The 26104-nt window shown below is 44.5% G+C and overlaps 1 protein-coding gene across 1 annotated transcript in view; it reads left to right on the top strand.

The window, feature by feature from the left end:
- The window catches only part of Prim1 (DNA primase small subunit), a 105419-nt gene that overhangs the window by 67160 nt on the left and 12155 nt on the right, over positions 1–26104 (top strand). The window contains exon 5 of the mRNA XM_068389723.1: positions 7939–8134. Within this exon, the coding sequence (XP_068245824.1) occupies positions 7939–8134 (196 nt within the window). The remainder of the gene's footprint in view (positions 1–7938; positions 8135–26104) is intronic.

Genomic DNA, 26104 nt, shown 5'->3' with positions numbered 1-26104 from the left:
GAAACGGGAAAACCTTTGCTCTTTCCTGTCCGCTGGAGTAACACCGTGTCAGAGATCGGAACTTCTATTTGCTCCTCTCTCAAAGTGCCTTTTCCCAGAGGACTTGATAAAGGAGATTGCTGCCTCGATTCAAAAAGACACTAATGACCTGGTTGCGTCCTCTGCCCGCAAAGCCACCCCTTTGCCTACCTTGTCTAGACCCAGGATGGACACTCCAGCGTCCAGATTCATTCCGCCCTTTCGTGGCAGAGCCTCCAGCAGAGGAGGTGCTCGTGCCGAAGGGAGACGTGGGAAGAAGAAAGGTACCAAGTCCTTTAAGGGCAGAGTCTGACTGCCACCTTCTTCAGACAGCAGTGGGAGCCAGACTCAAGAACTTCTGGCAGACCTGGGAGAAAAGGGGCGCAGATGCACAATCTGTGAAGTTGCTCAGAGAAGGGTACAAGATCCCGTTTGTACGCAAACCCCCTCTAGCAACGTCTCCCATCGATCTCTCTCCCAGGTACAGAGAGGAAGACAAGAGACTAGCTTTGAAGCAGGAGGTGTCTCTCTTACTAGAAAAGGGAGCGGTAGTCAAAGTCCGGGACCATCAATCCCCGGGCTTCTACAACCGTCTCTTCTTAGTGGTAAAGAAGACAGGAGGGTGGAGGCCGGTGCTAGACGTCAGTGCGCTGAATGTCTTTGTCACAAAGCAGACGTTCGCCATGGAGACCACAAAGTCCGTTCTAGCAGCGGTCAGGAAGGAAGACTGGATGGTCTCCTTAGACCTAAGGGACGCTTACTTTCACGTCCCCATCCACCCAGAATCCCAACCTTTGCTGAGATTCGTTTACGAAAAGGTTGTCTACCAATTTCAAGCCCTGTGCTTTGGCCTAAGCACAGCTCCTCTTGTATTTACGAAGCTGATGAGGAATATTGCCAAATTCCTGCATTTAGCGGATATCAGAGCCTCCCTCTATTTGGACGACTGGCTTCTAAGAGCTTCTTCCAGTCGTCGCTGTCTGGAGAATCTAAAGTGGACTCTAGATCTGACCAAGGAATTGGGTCTCCTGGTCAATATGGAAAAGTCCCAACTGGTCCCATCCCAAACTATAGTGTACTTAGGGATGGAGATTCACAGTCAAGCTTTTCGGGCTTTTCCGTCGGCCCCCAGAACAAGTCAAGCCCAAGGATGCATCCAGAACATGCTACAGAAGGAACGATGTTCAGTCAGACAGTGGATGAGTCTGATAGGGACGCTTTCATCCCTGGAACAGTTCATTTCGTTAGGGAGACTACACCTCCGTCCCCTTCAATTTCACCTAGCTGTTTACTGGAAAAAGGACAAGACGCTAGAAGCGGTCTCGATCCCCATTTCCGAGAAGATGAAGTCATCACTGACTTGGTGGAAGGACAACATCAACCTCAGAGAGGGTCTGCCCCTGGCTGTTCAGACCCCCAACCACGTTCTCTTCTCGGACGCATCGGACACGGGCTGGGGTGCGACATTAGACGGTCGGGAATGCTCGGGAACTTGGAACTCGAATCAAAGAACGTTACATATCAACTGCAAGGAGCTACTGGCAGTTCATCTGGCCTTGAAAAGCTTCAAGTCCCTCCTTCAAGGCAAGGTGGTGGAGGTGAACTCAGACAACACCACGGCCTTGGCGTACATCTCCAAGCAAGGAGGGACCCATTCTATGACGTTGTACGAGATCGCAAGGGACCTCCTCACCTGGTCAAGAGATCTAAACCTTTCTCTAGTAACGAGGTTCATTCAAGGCAACATGAATGTCATGGCGGATTGCCTCAGTCGGAAGGGTCAAATCATTCCAACTGAATGGACCCTACACAAGGATGTGTGCAAGAGACTATGGGCCACATGGGGCCAACCTACCATAGATCTCTTTGCAACCTCGATGACCAAGAGGCTCCCAATATATTGCTCACCAATCCCGGACCCAGCAGCAGTTCATATAGATGCCTTTCTACTGGATTGGTCCCATCTAGACCTTTATGCATTCCCCCCGTTCAAGATTGTCAACAAGGTACTGCAGAAGTTCGCCTCTCACGAAGGGACAAGGTTGACGTTAGTTGCTCCCCTCTGGCCCGCGAGAGAATGGTTCACCGAGGTACTTCAATGGCTGGTGGACGTTCCCAGAACTCTTCCTCTAAGAGTGGACCTTCTACGTCAGCCACACGTAAAGAAGGTACACCCAGGCCTCCACGCTCTTCGTCTGACTGCCTTCAGACTATCGAAAGACTCACTAGAGCTAGAGGCTTTTCGAAGGAGGCAGCCAGGGCGATTGCTAGAGCAAGGAGGACATCCACTCTTAGAGTCTACCAGTCGAAGTGGGAAGTCTTCCGAAACTGGTGCAAGTCGGTATCAGTATCCTCGACCAGTACCTCTGTAACCCAAATAGCTGACTTCCTATTATACCTGAGGAAGGAAAGATCTCTTTCAGCTCCCACTATCAAAGGTTACAGAAGCATGTTGGCAGCAGTCTTCCGTCACAGAGGCTTAGATCTTTCTAACAACAAAGATCTACAGGACCTCCTTAAGTCTTTTGAGACCTCGAAGGAGCGTCTTTTGGCTACACCGGGTTGGAATTTAGACGTGGTACTAAGATTCCTTATGTCAGAAAGGTTCGAGCCACTACAATCAGCCTCCTTTAAAGATCTCACTTTAAAGACTCTTTTCCTCGTTTGCTTAGCAACAGCTAAAAGAGTCAGTGAGATTCACGCCTTCAGCAGGAACATCGGATTTTCATCTGAAACGGCTACATGTTCTTTACAGCTTGGTTTTCTAGCCAAAAACGAGCTACCTTCTCGTCCTTGGCCGAAATCGTTCGATATTCCAAGCCTTTCAATTTGGTTGGAAATGAACTAGAAAGAGTCTTATGCCCTGTTAGAGCTCTTAAGTTCTATTTAAGACGAACTAAACCTTTACGAGGACAGTCAGAAGCTTTATGGTGTGCTATTAAGAAACATTCTTTGCCTATGTCAAAGAATGCAGTTTCCTATTATATCAGACTGTTGATACGAGAAGCTCATTCCCATCTGAATGAGGAAGACCATGCTTTGCTGAAGGTAAGGACACATGAAGTTAGAGCTGTCGCAACTTCAGTGGCCTTTAAACAAAATAGATCTCTGCAGAGTATAATGGACGCAACCTATTGGAGAAGCAAGTCAGTGTTCGCGTCTTTTTATCTTAAAGATGTCCAGTCTCTTTACGAGAACTGCTACACCCTGGGACCATTCGTAGCAGCGAGTGCAGTAGTGGGTGAGGGCTCAACCACTACATTCCCCTAATTCCATAACCTTTTTTAATCTTTCTCTTGAAATGTTTATTATTGTTGTTTTTGGGTTGTCCGGAAGGCTAAGAAGCCTTTCGCATCCTGGTTGATTTGGCGGGTGGTCAAATTCTTTTCTTGAGAAGCGCCTAGATTAGAGGTTTTGATGAGGTCCTGTAGTATGGGTTGCAACCCTTGATACTTCAGCTCCTAGGAGTCGCTCAGCATCCTAAGAGGATCGCGAGGCTCAGTAAGGAAGACGTACTTAAAAAAGGCAGAGTAATTGTTCAAGTCGACTTCCTTACCAGGTACTTATTTATTTTATGTTTGTTATTTTGAATAACTGCTAAAATGAAATACAAAATCCTTAGCTCATAATAATGTAAACAATTAATGCTGGTCTCTACCCACCCCCCTGGGTGTGAATCAGCTTATATAATCACCGGCTAAGTTTAATATTGAAAAATGTTATTTTTATAATAAAATAAATTTTTGAATATACTTACCCGGTGATTATATATTAAAGGACCCTCCCTTCCTCCCCAATAGAGACCCAGTGGACCGAGGAGAAAATTGAGTTCTGTGTTTACATTGAGTACTGAGTACCTGCACGACAGATGGCGCTGTTGAAGTACACCCCCTACCTGCATAGCGATCGCTGGCGGATTTTGAACGTAGAGTTTTTTTGTCGGGCAGCAGAGCTGCAGCTTATATAATCACCGGGTAAGTATATTCAAAAATTTATTTTATTATAAAAATAACATTTTACCACTTCATGTGTCAGATGTGATCTGATGTCTACACCATGTTCAATGCTACAAACAAACTGTAGTAGAGATTTAGGAACAGCTTCTTCCATAGACTGGTCAGTGAACTCTGTGCTGAATTTAGTCTTGTGGTCAAGCATTTCTTGACGGATGATATTCGCTGCTTTAGCAAGGTGAATAGCTTCACTATATTTGCTAGCATCTGAGAGAACTGTGTTTACGTCTTCTTTGAATGCTAAAAGGACATCACGCCCTTTCTTGTGAGCTTCAAGATCAGGAATTCTTCAGAGTAGTTGTTCCTTTAACCTGGTCGAGTTGACGTCTGGTGAGTCCACTCCTAGTTGCTCTAATTGGCTCTTGTATAGTGCAGCTAGATCAGCCAGCCTAAATACAACTGGTGTTGCTTCTGTATTGGTCACTTTGCTATCCATGATGTAGATGACAAGTTCTGAGAATGCTACAGGATATGATTCGTTTCCTCGTCTGTTGCCTTCCTCCTTTTGCTTCATTACATTGAGATATGCTCTCTCCATATTGTATAACTCCACCAAGCATCGTGGGTGATACATCATCTCTTGAGCAACGACGTCACCGGCACTTAACTTTTCAAGGAGCTTTCCATGGTTTAGTGTATTGGCACATTGGTTCAGTCTTTCATTTAGCTGCATCGTCATCGCTCGTCTTAAATTTGATATTTGGTCTTCTTCTTCACATGAAAACATTGTACTTTAGGAGGGTCTGAAGTCCTCTGTCTCTTGCCACAGTACTCACCTACACCACCTGATGTGCTTGGGGTAATCTTCCTCCTCTTCTGTGCTCTTTCTAGTTTAGTGTTATTGAATAACAGTCTACAGCTATTGTGATACATTGCTTTATTTTGTATCAGCGTGGCTTCTATGCCATCACCTTCGTCCAGTCTTGCTGGACTAAACACTATGGGCATATCATTTACGGCATGAAATTGTGGTACATTTTGTGCAATGTTACTGTATCCAGCACAGACTTGTTTCCTTTGAAATGTACTAAGTGGTGAAATAAGCGTTTCATTGCTTTTGTCTTCCTGACAAAGGCAACATTTACTCCAGTCAGTCTTCCGCCTGGATCCTGCATCCATCATATAAACTTCAAATTTGCTATAGGCCGAGGGTTTATCCTTTTACCACCTTTTCACCACTTTTCTGTATGGGATACAGTTAGGTTCGTGCTATTGCCCTACACCTAACCCGATCGTTCATCCAATATCATTAGTCTTGTCCGATCTGTACACCATCCGGATAACACTGAATGCCCCTGCTATCCTTGGCTCGGCTCTCCCGCGCTGGCACAATCTGTCAATTCAGGTGCAGCTATCTAATGTCTCTGGGGCTTTATTAGATAGCATTTGGGATACTAAACCTGAGGTTTAGCTGATATTGAACCCCATGCTGAGTTACACAGCAGTGTCTGGCACCAGTGTGCCCTGGTAGTGTGCGACATACACTCTTTTACTTGGCTTGAACCAATTAATTTTCTAGGCTAGGTTTATTTTCGGAGTTATCCTTCTCTTTGATGAATTGCCTTTGCTCGGCTTTTGAGCTTCATCTACCCAGAGCTAAATGGTTTTTAGGCGCCATCACCCGCCTTACTATCTGCGATATCACCCCTGCCACGAGAAGGCTAGGGTGGGACTTGACTGCCAGAGGCTTTGTGGTTCGCAAGCCGTTGGGGTAGTTTTAGATAAAAAGAGCTCATCCTTTTTACCACCTCGGCATTAGCAGTCCTTTTAAGGGGCAACAATGAATTATTTATCTACTATTTATTATTATTATACTTTATTAATTTATCATTTTTACTAACATTTATGAATCTTCTACTCTATTTATCAACTGAGGACTTATAGGCAGAAAGCAATGGTATTTATGACTGTTTATTAATGCTTCTTGATGCTGTAAGGGTATAAATAGTATTTATTTGTTCAGGAAATCTACCTTATTCACCAGAGATGCACCAAAGAAGGCAAATATATCAATAATTTTGCACCAAGATGTGAAACATTGAGCGCTTTTATGGTTTAACATGGTTTTTCCATTAACTGGCGGCCATCTTGGAAATAATGGCCGCCATCCTTGGAATTCTTGATGGCTAGCACTTTTTTCTTAAAACATGACCTACATAGCACATTCACACCAAATTTCATGCTTGTATCACCAAATGAATGATTCTAGTCAAAATCACACTTAGGCTGCTCCACTATGACAGGAAAACTGTGTAAAATGTGAATTCAATGTGGTAAGGTAACCTTTCATTGCATGGGCTGGAACTTATGATGTGAAAAATGCAATACTTCACCCAGCGAGTAAAGGCCGACAGGGAATTCACCTGGTTTTAAAGGGATTCTCCCAATTATGTCACATCTCCACAGATCAAAGACTTGCTATCTTTCTCCAACTCTGCTCCACCTTCTTACACTCTGCCTGTGTTTATTCTCTCTCTCTTTCTATATAAATTTGTGTTATTTCCAAAATGGTCATTATTTCTTTGCCTGGGGTGTCGGGGTGGGCTCACTCCCGGGCTATAAGACTTCTATGCTACCTAGACGACTGGCTACTTCTTTCTTCCTCATAGGAAGCCTTGGCTTGACAAAGAGAGGAACTCTTTTAGTTCGGTGCCAAACTTAAGATCATCATGAATTGGAAGAAGTCGCAGTTGATCCCTACACAGGAAGTAACGTATCTGTGAATGAGGCTAGATTTGGCGGCAACAAAGTCGTTTCCCTCGGATGACAGACTTTCTGGGCTTTGACAGGAAGTGGCTCCTTTCCTCGACCATCTAGTTTTTTCAGCTAAGCAGTGTCAGAGACTGTTGGGGCACTTCTCTTCATTTGAAAGGCTGTTCACTAATGTGAGATTGCACCAGAGATCGGGTAAATGGTATCTAAAGACACAGTGGTCAGGGATGGAGGACCCTCCTCACAAGATGATCAGTCAGCCAGGGGAGCAGGTCAGCCCTGGTTTGGTAGTTGGAGAAGAACACCTAAAGAGGCAACCCCCCTGGAGTGTGCACTACCAAAGATGCTTCTGTTTTTGGATGCATTCAAGGATGGGAACACCGTCCATACAAATTGGTCTCTGGAGGATTGAAGGCATCATATTAATGAACTGGAGTTCATGGCGGCACTTCTTATCCAATGAGTGTTTTTCCACATCGCTCTCTTTTTTCCCTTCCTACTGTTCTACTAGTGCATGTCCGCCACTCAGAGAAGATGAACCTGTCAGGTGGAGTATGGTTCTGTACTTGGTCAACTCCTCTGGGGTGAGGAGCATAAACTTGGCAAATCAGTTACTTATATGAAGCCTAAGGATAACACCTATCAAGTTTTCCCCCTGTAGCAGTAGCCTGGGTAGATATCTATTTCTCACTTCCCTCCTGTGGGAGGGAGAATATGCTAGGCTCTGCAGCCACCTGCAGGTTCTGGGTGTTTAATGGTTTACCCCCTCCTCACTGTGAGTCTATTTTTTAAAAGGACGAGGGTTTGTATACGAGTTGTAACAAATCACAAATTTTAGTCCATTTATGGTTTTACTGCTCATCCCGTCCGACCCGCAAACCCGTAGTTGGGACCTTCCGTAAGGAGAGTTGAGCCTTAAGGGTCTCCCGCTATTCAATCGCACAGGATGCGTGTTTCTCTTCCCGTCGAGTCAGCAAAAGGTGAACTATGGTACTATTTAAAATGACTTAGGTTTGTATAGTTAAGAAAAATACAAATGGCTAAAATTTAATACTGTAGTTCCTCATATATTTTGTGTAAAAGAGCTTTCATATTCAAAGAACATGGCAATCTTCTGTTGATATTCCTGTTTACCGACATAATTCACTGTTGTAATGTGATTAATAGAATTTTTATATCTTCTTTTGATAATTAGAGGACTTTGGGTATCAACACATTCTCTGGGTGTATTCTGGACGACGTGGAGTTCACTGTTGGGTTTGTGATGCCAAGGCTAGAGCTCTTTCACAGGCAGCTAGATCTGCTGTAGCAGAGTACTTGCAATTAATCAGAGGAGGAGAAACTTTGTCAAAAAAGGTGAACTTGCATTCAAAGTTACATCCATCAGTTAAGTAAGTATGTTTTATGTATACAGTACTTAATCTATGCTAGCCATGTACATAGTTCAATAATTTAGAAAATTTAATATGATAGGCATTTGAGTATAACATAGTTCCTAGCCATGATAGGTTTATAATCTCTCTGTACTATTGTATTCAAGAATTTCAGAAACTGTACACACCATGGCATACTAAGGAGACAACTGGCAACTAAAATGTAGCAGGGGATATTTCTTGGAACCAAAAGAACCTTTACCAATTAGCATAGATATGTTAAGCCAATGTTAAATGTAGTAACTATATTATTCTATTAATAATGTGCAGTGTTGTACTGTACTGTGAAACAAACACCATAGTCTTTTATATAGTAGTTGTGGGAATAAAAATCTTCTATCGTTTTGTTACTTCATTGTGGAGTTTTGAAATGCCTTCTTAGTGAGGATGTGCACTGAAATTCATGAAGCTAATTTTACAAATTTATTATTTGTTTAGCGTCAGTTAGGATTTGAATTTTCATATGTTATACCTATGCGTATAGAAACTTTTGAGTCATTTATATAGGTTACTGTTGATCTCATTCTCTACGACCAAATAATGCAAGAAAATTGGTTTGATTGCATCATACTTAGTTGCTAAGTAACCACTGTGCATGTGGCATAGAATGCATGTTAATGACACTTCCTCACTACACTCCTGGTCGTGAAGTTAAGAGGATGTCCTATCATTTCCTCTCTACGATCGAGAATTTCGCATTTAACTTGCCTACCCTTATGGTGTTTAGTGCTTGTGCCTTATGTGTCTATTCTTTATTCTCGGTCTCTTGCATTACTATTCATTATAAGTGAGTTACGAGTGAATGCTTTATGTCTAGTAAGCCTCAGATTTTGTGTTCTTGCCCCAGCTGGGATAGCTACCCCTGTGGCATTCTCATGAGCCGGACAGACATTGATCCGCATCACAATTGTTCCTCTGGCCTAGACAAGAGATGTTTAATGAAATCACCATGTAAATACTGTAGGAAGTGGAAATTCTCCCATTGGGAGAGATATTATTCTTGTTGTAGGAAACTAAGTGAGATTTCTCTCGTACTTTGTCTCCTCCTAATATGAGAAGGAGACAAAGGTTCCTTTTTGTGACGAAAGCTTCCCCCCCTATTATTTTGTGTCATGGGTCTTCTGAGACTAATTTCAGAAGACGACGCCCATAGTAAACTTGATAGTGTTGATCATATACATACTGTGGAACCTTGAGCCGGCACTTGTAGAAAATACTCTGACTACCGTATCCATGTGCCATGAGCCAGATCACAACCCAGTAACCATGATTATGAAGGGTAAACATGTGAATGACTTTTCAGAGAAAGCCTTTTTGCTCGAGGAAACATGTCCAATTTAAGCGTCGAAAGCCCACTCATGTTCCCGTTTGTCGAATTCTGGAGTTGAGATGGCTTTTCCCCACAGTCCTGAGGTAGCCTTGTTGGAAGACGATTATCTTCATCCTCTAAACCGTTCTCACGAACTAGGCTTGCCTCATGCTTATAGGGGTCCTAAACTCAGATCTCTTCGACAGAGTCTTAAGGATAATTTAGCAGCTTATGACAATGGTGGTCGGGTTGCCTATTTCCTGTTTGGCTTGATCAGGCAGATTCTTAAGTTTAGACCTTCCGCAATTCCACAGGAGTTGTATTATCTCAATTTGTTTCACCTGAAAAAGGATCTTGAAGGTGTTGCATGTTTACATGCTCCATACAGACCTAAATGTTCTGTGCCTTCTTAAGTAAAGGTTAACAAGCAAGGCCTTTGGGAACCAAGACTCCTTGGAAATACCTGCTTCGACCCTTTATCTATCTTTTCAACCTTTGATATAAATCTACCTTGCAAAGTAGATAATATTCTTGTCTGTATGATGAAAGGTGTATTGATCCACTCAATGCTTCTGTTGCAATAAGTGCATACATTTACATTCATCTGTACTCCCAGATGTAGTTGTTATTCTCTATAATCAAATGCTACTAGGCAGCCCTTTCCCAGTTGTCGGAGTTCAAGGGTAGGAAAGTACCTGCATTCAAAGGACCTTATGAGACTTACATCTGTTTGAGAAAGGTTTCTCATATGACATTAAAATGGCTCCTTATGCAAAAACTGAATGAATCTTCTTCTTACAGGGAAGACATATCATTTTAGCAATTGTAAACCTGTCAATGTGTTGCATTCCCTGTTTAGTAAGGTTGCTTATACTGTCCCTGAAGTTGATTTTATTTTGGTTTGTTGTTTACTTTGTTTCATTACTGAAATCCAGACAATAAATATTTGGGATTTTACCACTGCTGGTGTTGGTATTTTAGCCTTAACATCTATAATTCAAATGACCTGTCCTGTTAGTCATTCAACACCACCTTAAAAGACTTTTAATTGGTATGTTATCAGAGAAAGCATGTTATTTCTAGTCACATGAGACAGTTTATCTTGCATTGCATATTCAAAAGGACTTAGTTTTTCAAGTACAATTCCGTAAATTTCCGCGTATAAGACGACCCTATATTCCAAAATTCAACCATTAAAAATGGGGGGTCGTCTTATACTACCGTTATAAAAATCACACCTTGAATTCTATGGCTGGTTTATCAGTAGGCTAGCCTAGGTTGAGGTGCGATAACCACCGACACACGTGAAATGATTTACATTAATATATAAATGTATAATGAATGTAATGAAACAATTTTTACCGTATATATTATTAGCATATCTACAAAAAGGGCATAAATGATAAATTCGAGGAATAATTCCAACTTTTAACCATACGAGCACAGCTGAGAAAATGTAAACATTGAGTATTGGTTGCGTTGTAAGCAACTTTTCCTCTCGCTAACCTTTCATTAATTTTAATGCTAGTGTTAATTACGATAGTAATAACATATAGGATATCATTATTTATTAGTTTGAAAATTATTATTTTTAGCTGTAAATAACAATTTTGGATTACAAACGGTACAATCTTTATTTCTCAATAAAAATTACGGTATATTACAGCATTGCATTTAAAACCTAAAAATTTGTAAAACTTTATTTCCAATCAATATTAAACATCAAACCTGCGACATGTATAAATCTAACACTACTAAAACTCCTCACAGTTATCACTGTGTTTCGAAAAGCTGTTCGAACATATCACGAGATTTATCATATACGCCATCATCGTAAGGATTCCAGTCCGGTTCCGGTGAGTCGACTTTGGCTTCGTCATCGCATTCGTACAATAAATCATCTTCACAGCCATCCATGGCATTTGAGATCCCGTATTTTTAAAATTATTTTATGACACTTTCCACCTTTACATTATTATATGCTTTTATAACAAACTCGCAAAGAACATAAAAGAAGAAGAAAGAGGAGGAACGGGCATCTCGTATGTGAGCAGCTGATGAGCGTAAACAAAACAATGCAGGCTAGGTGACGCGTGTTCTAGGAAAACAATAAAGGATTTGTTTTGTTATTTCATTTATTTTTAATTTATAAGGATACAGTAAGTAATATCATCATCTTTACATAACCTATATTTCATAAGATATCTGGTGTTGCAAAATATAGCCTAGGCTATACACAGATGGTTTTTTGATTGAGCATTCGTCTTATACTACCGATATGAGATAAATTCATAAAAATTTGCTCAAATTTTGTACCTCGTCTTATATGAAGGTCGCCTTATACGCGGAAATATACGGTAAATCTATATGAGCTTATGGTACTAAACCTTCCTCAGCTTTTAAAAGAAACATTTGAGATTTTAGTTCTCAATAGGTGTGTGAAAATATCTCAACCATTGCCTTTTTTATATTTTTATTATGGAAAAAAGAGTTGCAGTTATAGTTTTATAGTCTTTAGGACCATTAGGTACGTTAAGACAAGTTTTACTAACAGTGAAAGATGAAATGCACTCCTCTTTCCAGTAAATTCTTTGACCATTCATCTCTCATTCTTGAGAGTCTTAGTCCTCCAGGGGTGTTGATTTACAATATGTGGCTAGTTTATGATATGAAAAAGTTCATGCTCTGTTTTCAGGTGTTCTTTTTGACTCGTCAATATTTGCAATTATTGAAATTTCAGTTGCTTAGATTCCCATTTGAATTGAGTCTGGCACAACTTGATTGATTGGTTTGGTATAAGCAAAACAAATTAGGACTCTACAACAATATTTTTTTTTGCAAAAAGCCAGCAAGGACTCTTGGAAATTGACCAGGACTCCCAGCCAATCCAACAATCTGCATAAACCATACTTGTTGAACTTTTATCCTTGTCAAGGAATTTATTTTTTATCTTTAGCCAATCATCCATGTACAAAAGAACTTTTTAGTCCCAGGAACCTTGACCATTTTGAGATTGGGCAGCTTAATCTGGTAATTACCAAAACTAGGCACTTTAATTGGTAATCTTTGGGCAGCTTAGTCTTATTATCAAAACATAGGCACTTTAATTGGTAATCATTTGACCCATTGTTGAAGCGAAAGTATTTCCTTGAATTGAGGTCAATCAGAAAGGTAAAATATGCACCTGAGAAGCCCATTAAAAGCATCCAATCAGTTTGGTTGATCACCTCGAGAACTGTTTAGTGTTTCCATTACAAAGTTTGTGAGCACTGTGAACTTGTTGAGAGTTTACAATCTGGTATTTTAAATATCATTGATCTGGAGTCCTGTATTTCAAACTATATTTTGAGATGGTTTGTTGGAGGTAATCTAGACCAGATTAGTAAAATTTAATCCTGATATATTGCTTTTTCTTAAAATGATCCTATCTCTTTCCTTTACTGGCATCCCACCTCCAATAGAGTGTGGGAGTCAGCAATATGAATATCATGGGAGGTTTAAAGGTTTAAACGCTGCTCATGAATGGCAGAGGTAAATGACAGTGACATTGCCCTATTAAGCAGGACAATGCCCTAGAGACTAACCATATTACATATGATCGGCGCCCAAGCCCCCTCTCCACCCAAGCTAGGGCCAGGGAGGGCCAGGAAATGGCTGCTGATGGCTCAGCAGATAGATCTATAGGCCCCACATCCCCCTCCTTTGCTCATAAGGATAGTGAGGTTGCAGCGACCAAAGGAACTAACTAGTTTGAGCTGTCCTCGAACCCCAGTCTAGCAATCACCAGATAAGGACACTACCACTAGGCCACCAATAAATGGAATTTTAATAATAGAATTTCATATTTCTATAATCACCTGATGTTCATATACATGCCCCCCTTCCTCCCCTGACTCATAGTATCCAAAGGATAGGGATAATTTCGACTTCGAAACTCAAAGGACAAACTCTGGCATGTCAGCTCTGGGCTTCTTTTCACTAACTGCTAGAATGTTCCATTCCTTTACTAAGAGCAAGTATTTTCTGAAGGGAAAGAAAATGATAACACTAATTTGAAATTTTTCTGGTAATTGTTGATTAAATGAAACTTCTAGAGAAGAAGAAATATGAATATCAGCTGAGTATAAAAATAAGAACTTTTATTATCAAAACCTCATTGTTTTGTACAAACCCATCAGTCTTATCTTAATTTCTTGACTGCTGTTGTTGATCTCATGTTGTCTGGTCTAATTATTGTAGAACTTTGAGAAGGATACTAATTATCTACTTAGGAATCATGGGTGTGCATACACAAACACCTATTATGGGCTACTTTTACTTTTTTTAGTCTTGAAAGGCACTTGAATTTTTGTGCTTGAAGGCATTCAGACCTTAAAAAAGGTATAAATGATTTATGGGTATGAATGGAAAAATGTATTATACAGTATTATAGAAACTGGTATTTTTCAATATTAATCTTACCCGATGATCATGTAGCTGTCAACTCCGTTGCCCGACAGAAATCTAAGGTCGGGATACGCCAGCGATCGCTATACAGGTGGGGGTGTACACAACAGCGCCATCTGTGAGCAGGTACTCAAGTACTTCTTGTCAACAAGAACTCAATTTTTCCTCTGTCGTGCCACCGGCAAGACCTACTTGGATACGCTGTTGATTCTGGAGTTGTTTTTCACGATTTTGGTGATGTATTCGCTCTAAATTTTAGCCTTCGCTATTCAGGAATCTTTATCATTAGCTTAGCAAGCTTTTTGATTTAATTTGGATTAATTGTTAACGAACTTTGCTAGATTTTGGAATTCCCCCTTGACTATTTCTACAATTCAAGATGTCTGACCAGTCTCAAGTCCCTAAGTACAGGCAGTGTAGTGTTAGGGCTTGTACTAGGCGTCTTCCGAAGGCCTCCATAGATCCTCACACCGTTTGTTCCAATTGTAGGGGTAAATCCTGTCAATTGGAAGATCGATGTGAGGAATGCGCTGGGCTTTCGGAATTCGATTTTAACGAATTCCTTAAAAATGCACGTAGGCTAGAGAAGGATAGGATCAGGAGGAGTTCTTCTCGCTCTTTTGATTTTTTCTCTCCCCATGCCCCTCAACCTATTCCTTCCCCTGTAGTGGTGACTCCCGACCCTGCTACTAGTGCTCAGCCCTCCATGGCGGATATGATGCGTGCCATTCAGGCTCTTTGTGACAGAGTGGAGTCATTGGCTAATGACCGTAATCAGCTTTTGGCAGATGTCAAAGAGCTGAAAGCGCAAAGTGCAGTGGGAAGTGTTGTGAGTGCAAGTGAAGTGAAAAGTGTCAGTGTCAGTGTTGCGCATGAGGGTACATCTGTTCGTGCCAGTCGTCCTCCCAGTCCGGGACCTCTTGCAAGCTCCCAAGCCCAGGGGAGAAGCAATGTCGAAGGACCAAAGGGTTCGGCAGGCCTTGATCAGCGTACGGATGTACCCTCAGTGGTTGCGGACGTATCTGTCAGAGATCGTCCCATCCACAAACAGACGAATGAGCCCTCTCATTCCTCGTCTGTGGAAGAAGTTTCGAGGAAGAAACGTTGGACCAAGGTCTCACGACCTCTCAAGCGTAAGGTCCCTTCCGAGCGAGTCCAACGGCCCAGGTGTAGCCACTGGGTCAGTTCGGACTCGCCGCAGTCTTCCGAAGACTGCACACCTCCCAAGAGAGGTAGAGTGGTTCCGCAGCAGGCAACTTCTCCGTCTGTTGCCGCACCAACCACGGTAGATCCTAAGTGGTCCATGCTGCAGACTATGCAGTCTCAGCTTGCTTCCTTTATGCAGGAGTATCGTGCTGAGAAGGTTGACACGGCACCAGTTAACCTACAACCTGCCACGGTTGTGCGCTCAGCAGATACTGCGGCTGCCTGCTCCCACACTCCACCTGTGAGAGCTCCACCTCCGATGCGCAGTCCACCCTGCCAGACGCATGTTCATGCTGCACCCTCCGTTGACATGCGTGAGCTACCGCATCAGCAGTGGGAAGGTGCTGTAGAGCTGCCGTGTTTTGACACAATGCGGCATGCTCCGCAACCCATGCGGCATGCTCCGCATCCCATATGGCATGCTCCGCAACCCACGGCATTCCCTCCCACGCACCAGCACTCTGCTTTTGTTGTTGCCAGCTCGCAGACTGACCAGCAGCGGCATGATGTTGGATCCGCAGCAGCTACGCATGCACCCGTGCTGCCGGATTCAGCCGTTCAGCTTTCTGCTCCACCTTTGCCACTTCCTACTCAGCTTTCGGATGATGGAGTATCGGATGACGAAGCTGCACATTTGGACGAACCGCACTCCGACTTAGAAGGACCCAAGTCTACGCCTCCCTCCTTAGACTTTCGGAAAGTCCTTGCCTTGTTCAGGGACTTGTATCCGGAACAGTTTGTGTCTGCAACCCCTCGCTCTCCTCCCTCCGAGTTTGCTCTGGGCATGCAGTCAGCAGCTCCTGCCTTCACCAAACTTGTCCTCGCACGCTCATCCAAGAGAGCTTTGAGGGTTATGGGAGAGTGGTTGCAGTCCAAGAAGCAACTGGGAAAGACTGCTTTCATCTTTCCGCCTACCAAGCTTGCTTCCAAATCTAGCGTCTGGTATGCCACGGGAGAGGAACCCGGCTTGGGAGTTCCTGCCTCTGCCCAGGGCGACTTCTCAAGTCTGGTTGACTCTCCCCGCAGGCTGGCTATGAGACGATCTAAGATTTGCTGGTCCTTTTCTGACATGGATCATCTGTTGAAGGGAGTCTTTCGTGCTTTTGAGATCTTCAACTTCCTCGATTGGTGTTTGGGAGCGTTAAGCAGAAAGACTTCCCCTTCGGATAAGGACTCTGCCATGCTTATCATGTCTAGCATGGACAAAGCCATTCGGGATGGGTCTGGTGAGCTTGCGGCTTCGTACGTGTCGGGAGTGCTTAAGAAGAGAGAACATCTTTGCTCCTTCTTGTCGTCTGGGATCACTCCTTGCCAGAAGTCGGAGTTGTTGTTTGCTCCTCTCTCCAAGTGTCTCTTTCCGGAGGAGCTGATCAAGGGGATGGCTGCCTCGTTGATCCAGAAGGATACCCATGACCTGATGGCATCTTCCGCACGTAAGGCTAAAGCTTTACCTTCCGTGCCTAGACCTTTCCGTTCTGCATCAGTGGACACACCAGCAACTAGGTTCATCCCGCCCTTTCGTGGCAGAACCTCCAGCAGAGGAGGTACCCGTGCCGACAGTCACCATGGCAAATCGAAGAAGGGTTCCAAGTCCGCAAAAGGCAGAATCTGACTGCCTTCCTCTCCAGACAGCAGTGGGAGCCAGGCTCAAGAACTTCTGGCAAGCTTGGGAGAGCAGAGGTGCAGACGCTCAGTCTGTGAAGTTGCTAAGGGAGGGGTACAGAATTCCGTTCTGCCGCAGTCCCCCTCTAGCAACGTCTCCCATCAACCTCTCTCCCAACTACAAGGAGAAGGACAAGAGGCTAGCGTTGCAACAAGAGGTGTCGCTCTTGCTACAAAAGGGAGCGGTAGTCATAGTCCGGGACCATCAATCCCCGGGCTTCTACAACCGTCTCTTCCTGGTAGCGAAGAAGACAGGAGGTTGGAGACCGGTGCTGGACGTCAGTGCTCTCAATGCTTTTGTCACCAAGCAGACGTTCACGATGGAGACGACGAAGTCGGTCCTAGCAGCGGTCAGGAAGGAAGACTGGATGGTCTCCTTAGACCTGAAAGACGCGTACTTTCATGTCCCCATCCATCCAGACTCCCAACCTTTCCTAAGGTTCGTCTTTGGAAAGGTCGTGTACCAGTTCCAAGCCCTGTGCTTTGGCCTAAGCACGGCACCTCTTGTGTTTACCAAACTGATGAGGAATATTGCCAAATTCCTTCACTTGGCAGACATCAGAGCCTCCCTCTATTTGGACGACTGGCTTTTAAGAGCTCCGTCAAGTCGTCTCTGTCTGGGGAATCTCAGATGGACTATGGATCTGACCAAGGAATTGGGCCTCCTGGTCAATATAGAGAAGTCCCAACTCGTCCCATCCCAAACCATTGTCTATCTAGGTATGGAGATTCAGAGTCGAGCTTTTCGGGCTTTTCCGTCGGCCCCAAGGATCAGTCAAGCCCTAGAATGCATCCAGAGCATGCTGAGAAGGAACCGATGTTCAGTCAGGCAGTGGATGAGTCTAACAGGGACACTTTCATCGCTGGCCCAGTTCATCGAGTTAGGGAGACTCCACCTCCGCCCCCTTCAGTATCATCTAGCTGCTCACTGGAGAAAGGACATGACGCTAGAGGCGGTCTCAGTGCCTATTTCCGAAGAGATGAGGTCTACACTGACGTGGTGGAAGAACAGCATTCTTCTCAAGGAAGGTCTACCATTGGCTGTTCAGACCCCCGACCACCGTCTCTTCTCGGACGCATCGGACACGGGCTGGGGTGCGACACTGGACGGACAGGAATGCTCGGGCACGTGGAATCAGGAGCAAAGGACACTTCACATCAACTGCAAGGAGCTTTTGGCAGTTCATCTGGCCTTGATAAACTTCAAGTCCCTCCAGCTAAGAAAGGTGGTGGAGGTGAACTCCGACAACACCACAGCCTTGGCGTACATCTCCAAGCAAGGAGGGACTCATTCGAGGAGGTTGTTTGAGATCGCAAGGGACCTCTTCATTTGGTCAAAAGATCGAAAGATTTCGCTGGTAACGAGGTTCATTCAGGGCGACATGAATGTCATGGCAGATCGCCTCAGCCGGAAGGGTCAGGTCATCCCCACAGAGTGGACCCTTCACAAGAATGTTTGCAGCAGACTATGGGCCCTGTGGGGTCAGCCCACCATAGATCTATTCGCTACCTCGATGACCAAGAGGCTCCCGATGTATTGTTCTCCGATTCCAGACCCAGCAGCAGTTCACGTGGATGCCTTTCTGCTGGATTGGTCCCATCTAGACCTGTATGCGTTCCCTCCGTTCAAGATTGTCAACAGGGTACTTCAGAAGTTCGCCTCTCACGAAGGGACACGGTTGACGTTGGTTGCTCTCCTCTGGCCCGCGAGAGAATGGTTCACCGAGGTACTGCAATGGCTAGTGGACGTTCCCAGGACTCTTCCTCTAAGAGTGGACCTTCTGCGTCAGCCACACGTAAAGAAGGTACACCCAAGCCTCCACGCTCTTCGTCTGACTGCCTTCAGACTATCGAAAGACTCTCAAGAGCTAGAGGCTTTTCGAAGGAGGCAGCCAGAGCGATTGCCAGAGCAAGGAGGACATCCACTCTCAGAGTCTATCAGTCAAAATGGGAAGTCTTCCGAAGCTGGTGCAAGGCGAATGCAGTTTCCTCAACCAGTACCTCTGTAACGCAGATAGCTGACTTCCTGTTACATCTAAGGAATGTAAGATCCCTATCAGCTCCTACGATCAAGGGTTACAGAAGCATGTTGGCAGCGGTCTTCCGCCACAGAGGCTTGGATCTTTCCACCAACAAAGATCTACAGGACCTCCTTAGGTCTTTTGAGACCTCAAAGGAACGTCAGTTGTCCACACCAGGCTGGAACCTAGACGTGGTTTTAAGGTTCCTGATGTCAGCAAGATTCGAACCGCTTCAATCAGCCTCTTTTAAGGATCTCACATTAAAGACTCTTTTCCTCGTTTGCTTAGCAACAGCTAAAAGAGTCAGTGAGATCCACGCCTTCAGCAGGAACGTAGGTTTTACATCTGAAACGGCTACGTGTTCCTTGCAGCTCGGTTTTTTGGCTAAAAACAAGCTTCCTTCTCGTCCTTGGCCCAAGTCGTTCGAAATCCCAAGCCTGTCCAACTTGGTGGGGAACGAACTAGAGAGAGTACTTTGCCCAGTAAGAGCTCTTAAGTACTATTTAAGATGTACAAAGCCATTACGAGGACAATCAGAAGCTTTATGGTGTTCTATCAAGAAACCTGTTTTACCGATGTCTAAGAACGCAGTTTCTTACTACATCAGGCTTTTGATTAGAGAGGCCCATTCTCATCTGAAGGAAGAAGACCTTGCTTTGCTGAAGGTAAGGACACATGAAGTTAGGGCTGTCGCTACTTCAGTGGCCTTCAAACAGAACCGTTCTCTGCAGAGTGTTATGGATGCAACATATTGGAGAAGCAAGTCAGTGTTCGCATCATTTTACCTCAAAGATGTCCAGTCTCTTTACGAGAACTGCTACACCCTGGGACCATTCGTAGCAGCGAGTGCAGTAGTAGGTGAGGGCTCAGCCACTACATTCCCATAATCCCATAACCTTTTTTAATCTTTCTCTTGAAATGCTTTTTATTGTTGTTTTTGGGTTGTTCGGAAGGCTAAGAAGCCTTCCGCATCCTTGTTGATTTGGCGGGTGGTCAAATTCTTTCTTGAGAAGCGCCTAGATTAGAGGTTGTGATGAGGTCCTTTAGTATGGGTTGCAGCCCTTCATACTTCAGCACCTAGGAGTCGCTCAGCATCCTAAGAGGATCGCTAGGCTCAGTAAGGAAGACGTACTTAAAAAAGGCAGAGTAATGGTTCAAGTCGACTTCCTTACCAGGTACTTATTTATTTTATGTTTGTTATTTTGAATAACTGCTAAAATGAAATACGGGATACTTAGCTTCTAATGTTAACATGTATGCTGGTCTCCACCCACCACCCTGAGTGTGAATCAGCTACATGATCATCGGGTAAGATTAATATTGAAAAATGTTATTTTCCTTAGTAAAATAAATTTTTGAATATACTTACCCGATGATCATGAATTTAAGGACCCTCCCTTCCTCCCCATAGAGAACCAGTGGACCGAGGAGAAAATTGAGTTCTTGTTGACAAGAAGTACTTGAGTACCTGCTCACAGATGGCGCTGTTGTGTACACCCCCACCTGTATAGCGATCGCTGGCGTATCCCGACCTTAGATTTCTGTCGGGCAACGGAGTTGACAGCTACATGATCATCGGGTAAGTATATTCAAAAATTTATTTTACTAAGGAAAATAACATTTTTCAATATTAAACTTAGCCGGTGATTATATAAGCTGCAACTCTGTTGCTCGACAGAAAACTCTACGTTAAAAATCCGCCAGCGATCGCAATGCAGGTAGGGGGTGTACTTCAACAGCGCCATCTGTCGTGCAGGTACTCAGTACTCAATGTAAACACAGAACTCAATTTTCTCTCTGTCGGGCTACCGGCAAGACCTACTAATTCGCTGTTACTAACTGGATTTGTTTTCACAACTATTTGGTGAAGTACACTATTCTAGTTTTGAGCTTTCGCTATGCAGGTGTTTTATCTTCATCTCAAAACTTGAACTCGTTTTGGATAGATTTAATTATGGTGACAAAGAGAGTATGGACTCTCTTTCACTTTTAAATGGCCGACCCTTCCCTTAGACGGAAGTGTGTTTAGGTTTTTAATATTTTTGCTTAACACGTTATAGATCTATATATTTTATATCTCTCCGCCTTTATTAGGCCTCTTCGATTAACTTTCCATTTATTATAAACATATAAAAATAAATTTTTATGTTTTGTTTATATGCGACCTTTCCTGATAGTAGGCGGTCCTAACTTGGAACCGAAGTTAATCAACGTTGAGCCCGTTATATCGTATTTAGCCTTTAAAGAATTTAAAACTTTTTAAATGTAATGTTTTATGAAAGAATTTCTTTGATAGTCTTCGTACTGTTTTCAAAGATGAACTAACGTTTAGACTACGCAGTTGTTGACGTTCAGGACGTTCAACATGCGCTCTATCGTTACGATAGAGAGAGAGTGTATCACGGTTTCACTTTGCAGTAAGAGTAAATCGATTCTGACGTTTTGTTCATTCTTTCTTAGCTTAAATGTTTTAAATTCTAAATTAAAGGAACTTTTTATTTGGAAAACCTTTCAGTTTTTTCCTTTAGTCAAATAACATGTTTTTTTGACGATATATAATTGGGCTCTTCTCTTCTCTTAGGTGCGAAATCAAGAGAGAAAGAGAGAGAGAGATAGAGACGGAGGGAGAGAGAGGAGAGAAAACGTTCCGTTCAAGCGGGTAACGTTGTTCTCGTGTTACTCTCGTCCCTAGTCTCTGTACGGGGAGAAAGGTAAAACGTTTCTAGGGTTTTATTCTTGTCCCCAGGCTATGTGCGGTGAGAGATTGAAAACGTAGTTTATATGAACTAGCGTTTAGTCTCTTTCCCAGCCACTGAATTTTTTATCTTAATATATGTTTTCTGTTTTTTTGCTAGTATTAATGAGCTGCATTTTACGACTAATTTCGCAATTACTACCTTTTAATGAAGGGTAGAATTGCGTGTTTCAGGTAGAAATCAGTAAAAGTTTCGATTTCAGTGAAATAAGTGCAAAACAGAAAATCGATAAAGTGATATGCGCAAAGTGTTACAGTGTTGCGTCCGAGGGTTCGTCTGTTCGTGCCTGTCGTTCACCTAGTCCGGGACCTCTTGCAAGGTCCCAAGCCCAGGGGAGAAGTAATGTCGAACGACTTATGGGTTCGAGAGGCCTTGATCAACGAACAGACGTTTTCCCTCTGTGGTTTCGGGCGTATCTACCCAAGATCGCCCCACCCACTCTAAGACGAGAGAGCCCATTTATTCCTCGTCTGCGGAAGAGGTTTCTCGTAAGAAACCATGGACCAAGGTCTCGCGGCTTATTAAGCGCAAGTCGGTCCTTTCCGCGCAAGTCCAACGGCCGAGTTGTAGCCACTGGGTCAGTTCGGACTCGCTGCAGTCTTCCGACGACTGCTCACCTCCTAAGAGAGGCAAAGCGGTACCGCATCAGGCAGTCACACCGTCTGTTGCCGCACCTGCTCCTGTAGACCCTAAGTGGTCTTTGCTGCAGACCATGCAGTCTCAGTTAACGTCTTTGATGCAGGACTTTCGTGCGGAGAAGGTTGACACTACACCAACCTCTAGCCTACAACCAACCACGGTTGTGCGTCCTGTGGACGCTGCGGCGACCTTCTGCCGCACTCCAAGAGAGTCCCGCCACCCATGCGTTCCAGTGTACCCTGCCAGCCGCATGTTGACGTTCAGCGACGCACGGAACCTTCCGTTGACGTTCGCGAGGCACAACAACAGTCTAAGTTGTTTTGTTTTGACGCGGTGCGTCAACCTCCGCATTCTAGAGTTGTTTTGACTGCTCAGTCTAGACAGTCAAAGCAGTCTCGAGGGGACACTGTACGTCCTCACACACCTGTTGTGGTTGACAGTTCAGTTGTTGACAGTTCACAGACTGTCAAGCAGTTACATGACGTTGCCTTCTGGTCTGCTACTTATGCACCAGTGAGAGACTCACTGAGGTAACCTAGCTTTTATCGGACAAGGTTCCTGTAGATGAGGAAGTTGCTGTTCTCCCTCCTACTGATATTCCCTTGAGGACTCTGTCAGATGGAGAGGAGCCTTAAGCTGCTTAGCCTCCTATGGACTTTAATTAAATCATGATGATTTTTTTAAGGATCTTCGTCCGGATCTTGTAACTGCTGCTCCTCGTTCGCCTTAACGTCAGAACTTACACTAGGCCTAGCTACTTCGAAGCCGTTGTTTTTAAGCTAGTGCTCTCTCGCTCTCCTAGAGAGCGTTACGTTGGCTAGGCGACTGGTTTTTGCACCAGGAGGAGTTTTAGGGATACAGCCTTTGATATCCCTTCTTTTAAACTGGCTTATAGAGCGAGAGTCTGATATGACACGAGAGAAGTTCTCGGCTTGGGAGTTCATGCCTCTGCCCAGATAGACTTCTCAATTCCGGTAGACTCGCCCTGGCGCCTAGCCAGGAGACGCTCCAAGTTGTTTACAGGTCAACTTCTCAGCTTTTGTCGAGCCTTTGAAGTTTTGCTGTACTATTATGTCACACATAACAAGGCTTTCAGGGATGGTAAACGGTTCCGCCTCAGTCGCTAACCCCGTCTGTTGCCACACCTGCTCCCGTAGACCCTAAATGGGCTTTGCTGCAAGACATGCAGTCCAAGCTTGCGTCCTTGATAGAGGACTTAAATGCGGAGAAGAACCTTCTGGCCAACAACCTTCCAACCGGTCGGTTGTGCGCCCTGTTGACGCTGAGGTAACCTACTCGCGTCTGCCAGTTGAGGTGGTTCCTCCTTCTGGCCAACAACCTTCCAACCGGTCGGTTGTGCGCCCTGTTGACGCTGAGGTAACCTACTTGCGTCTGCCAGTTGAGGTGGTTCCTCCACCGATGCGACCCAGTGTGGGTTGCCAGCCGCACGTTGACGTTAAGCGACGCTCGGAGGTGGTTGTTGACGTTCAGGACGTTCAACAACCAGCAGAGGTGACTTGTTGTGACGCAGTGCGTCAACCTCAGCAACCCGGTAGGGTGTTGACTGCACAACCCAGACGGTCTAGACAGTTTCGGGTTGACGCTGTACTTCCTCGCGCACCCATGGTTGTTGACAGTTCACAGACTGTGCAGCAGTTCCATGATATTGCGTCCGGCTCCGTCACGCATCCACCAGTGCGACCGGATTCAGCAAGTCAGACGTTGCCCACTCCGTTGCCGTTTCCTCATCAGTTTCGGATGAGGAACCCTCTGATGAGGACGTTGCTGAACAAGACGATCAGCCCCAGTCCTGCTATCCATCCAGAAGATGCTGAAGAAGGAACGCTGCTCAGTCAGGCTGTGGATGAGTCTGGTAGGGACACTGTCATCCGTGGATCAATTTGTGTCACTAGGAAGACTACACCTCCGTCCTCTTCTATACCATCTAGCTTTTCACTGGAAAAAGGACAAGACGCTAGAAGCGGTCTCGATCCCGGTTTCCGGAAAGATAAAGTCTTGTCTGACTTGGTAAATGGACTATATCAACCTAAGAGAGGGTCTTCCCCTGACTGTTCAGACTCCCAACCACGTTCTCTTCTCGGACGCATCGGACGTAGGCTGGGGTGCGACATTAGACGGTCGGGAATGCTCGGGATTATGGAACTCGATTCAAAGGTCAATGCATTTTAACTGCAAGGAGCTACTGGCAGTACGTCTGGCCTGGAAAAGCTTCAGGTCTCTCCTTCAAGGCAAAGTGGTGGAGGTGAACTCGGACAACACCACGGCTTTGGCGTACATCTCCAAGCAAGGAGGGACCTACTCTCTGACGTTGTACGAGATCGCAAGGGACCTCCTCACCTGGTCAAAAGGTCTAGACATATCACTAGTAACGAGGTTCATCCAAGGCAACTTGAATGTCATGGCAGATTGTCTCAGTCGGAAGGGACAAATAATTCCAACAGAATGGACCCTCCACAAGGATGTATGCAAGAGACTTTGGGCCACCTGGGGCCAGCCAACCATAGATCTCTTCGCAATCTCGATGACCAAGAGGCTCCCAATATTTTGCTCACCAATCCCGGACCCAGCAGCAGTTCATATAGAGGCCTTTCTCCTAGATTGGTCACATCTAGATCTATATGCATTCCCTCCGTTCAAGATTGTCAACAAGGTACTGCAGAAGTTCGCCTCTCACGAAGGGACAAGGTTGACGCTAGTTGCTTCCCTCTGGCCCGCGAGAGAATGGTTCACCGAGGTACTTCGATGGCTAGTAGACGTTCCCAGAACACTTCCCCTAAGGGTGGACCTTCTACGTCAGCCACGCGTAAAGAAGGTACACCAAGGCCTCCACGCTCTTCGTCTGACTGCCTTCAGACTATCGAAAGACTCTCGAGAGCTAGAGGCTTTTCGGAGGAGGCAGCCAGAGCGATTGCTAGAGCAAGGAGAACATCCACCCTTAGAGTCTACCAATCGAAGTGGGAAATCTTCCGAAACTGGTGCAAGTCAGTATCCGTATCCTCGACCAGTACCTCTGTAACTCAAATAGCTGACTTCCTCTTATATCTGAGGAAAGAACGATCTCTTTCAGCTCCCTCTATCAAGGGTTACAGAAGCATGTTGGCATCAGTCTTCCGTCACAGAGGCTTAGATCTTTCCAACAATAAAGATCTACAGGACCTCCTTAAGTCTTTTGAGACCACGAAGGAGCGTCGTTTGGTTACACCTGGTTGGAATTTAGACGTGGTACTAAGATTCCTTATGTCAGACAGGTTCGAACCGCTACAATCAGCCTCCCTGAAAGATCTCACCTTAAAGACTCTTTTCCTGGTATGCTTAGCCACAGCTAAAAGAGTCAGTGAGATTCATGCCTTCAGCAAGAACATCGGATTCTCATCCGAAACGGCTACATGTTCTACAACTTGGTTTTCTAGCCAAAAACGAGCTGCCTTCTCGGCCTTGGCCAATATCGTTCGATATTCCAAACTTATCGTATGGTTGGAAATGAACTAGAAAGAGTCTTATGCCCTGTAAGAGCTCTTAAGTTCTATTTAAAACGAACTAAACCTTTACGAGGCCCGTCTGAAGCTTTATGGTGTTCAGTTAAGAAACCATCTTTGCCTAGTCAAAGAATGCTTTATCCTATTTTATCAGACTGTTAATACGAGAAGCTCATTCCCATCTGAATGAGGAAGACCAAGCTTTGCTGAAGGTAAGGACACACGAAGTTAGAGCTGTCGCAACTTCCGTGGCCTTTAAACAAAATAGATCTCTGCAAAGTATAATCGACGCAAACTATTGAAAAAGCAAGTCAGTGTTCGCGTCTTTTTATCTTAAGAATGTCCAGTCTCTTTACGAGAACTGCTACTCTCTGGGACCATTCGTAGCAACG

This window comes from Palaemon carinicauda, chromosome 16 (genome assembly GCF_036898095.1).
Source record: "Palaemon carinicauda isolate YSFRI2023 chromosome 16, ASM3689809v2, whole genome shotgun sequence".
Taxonomy (NCBI): domain Eukaryota; kingdom Metazoa; phylum Arthropoda; class Malacostraca; order Decapoda; family Palaemonidae; genus Palaemon; species Palaemon carinicauda.
Note: the sequence above shows the minus strand (reverse complement) of the source record. Positions and strands in the feature narration are given on the sequence as shown.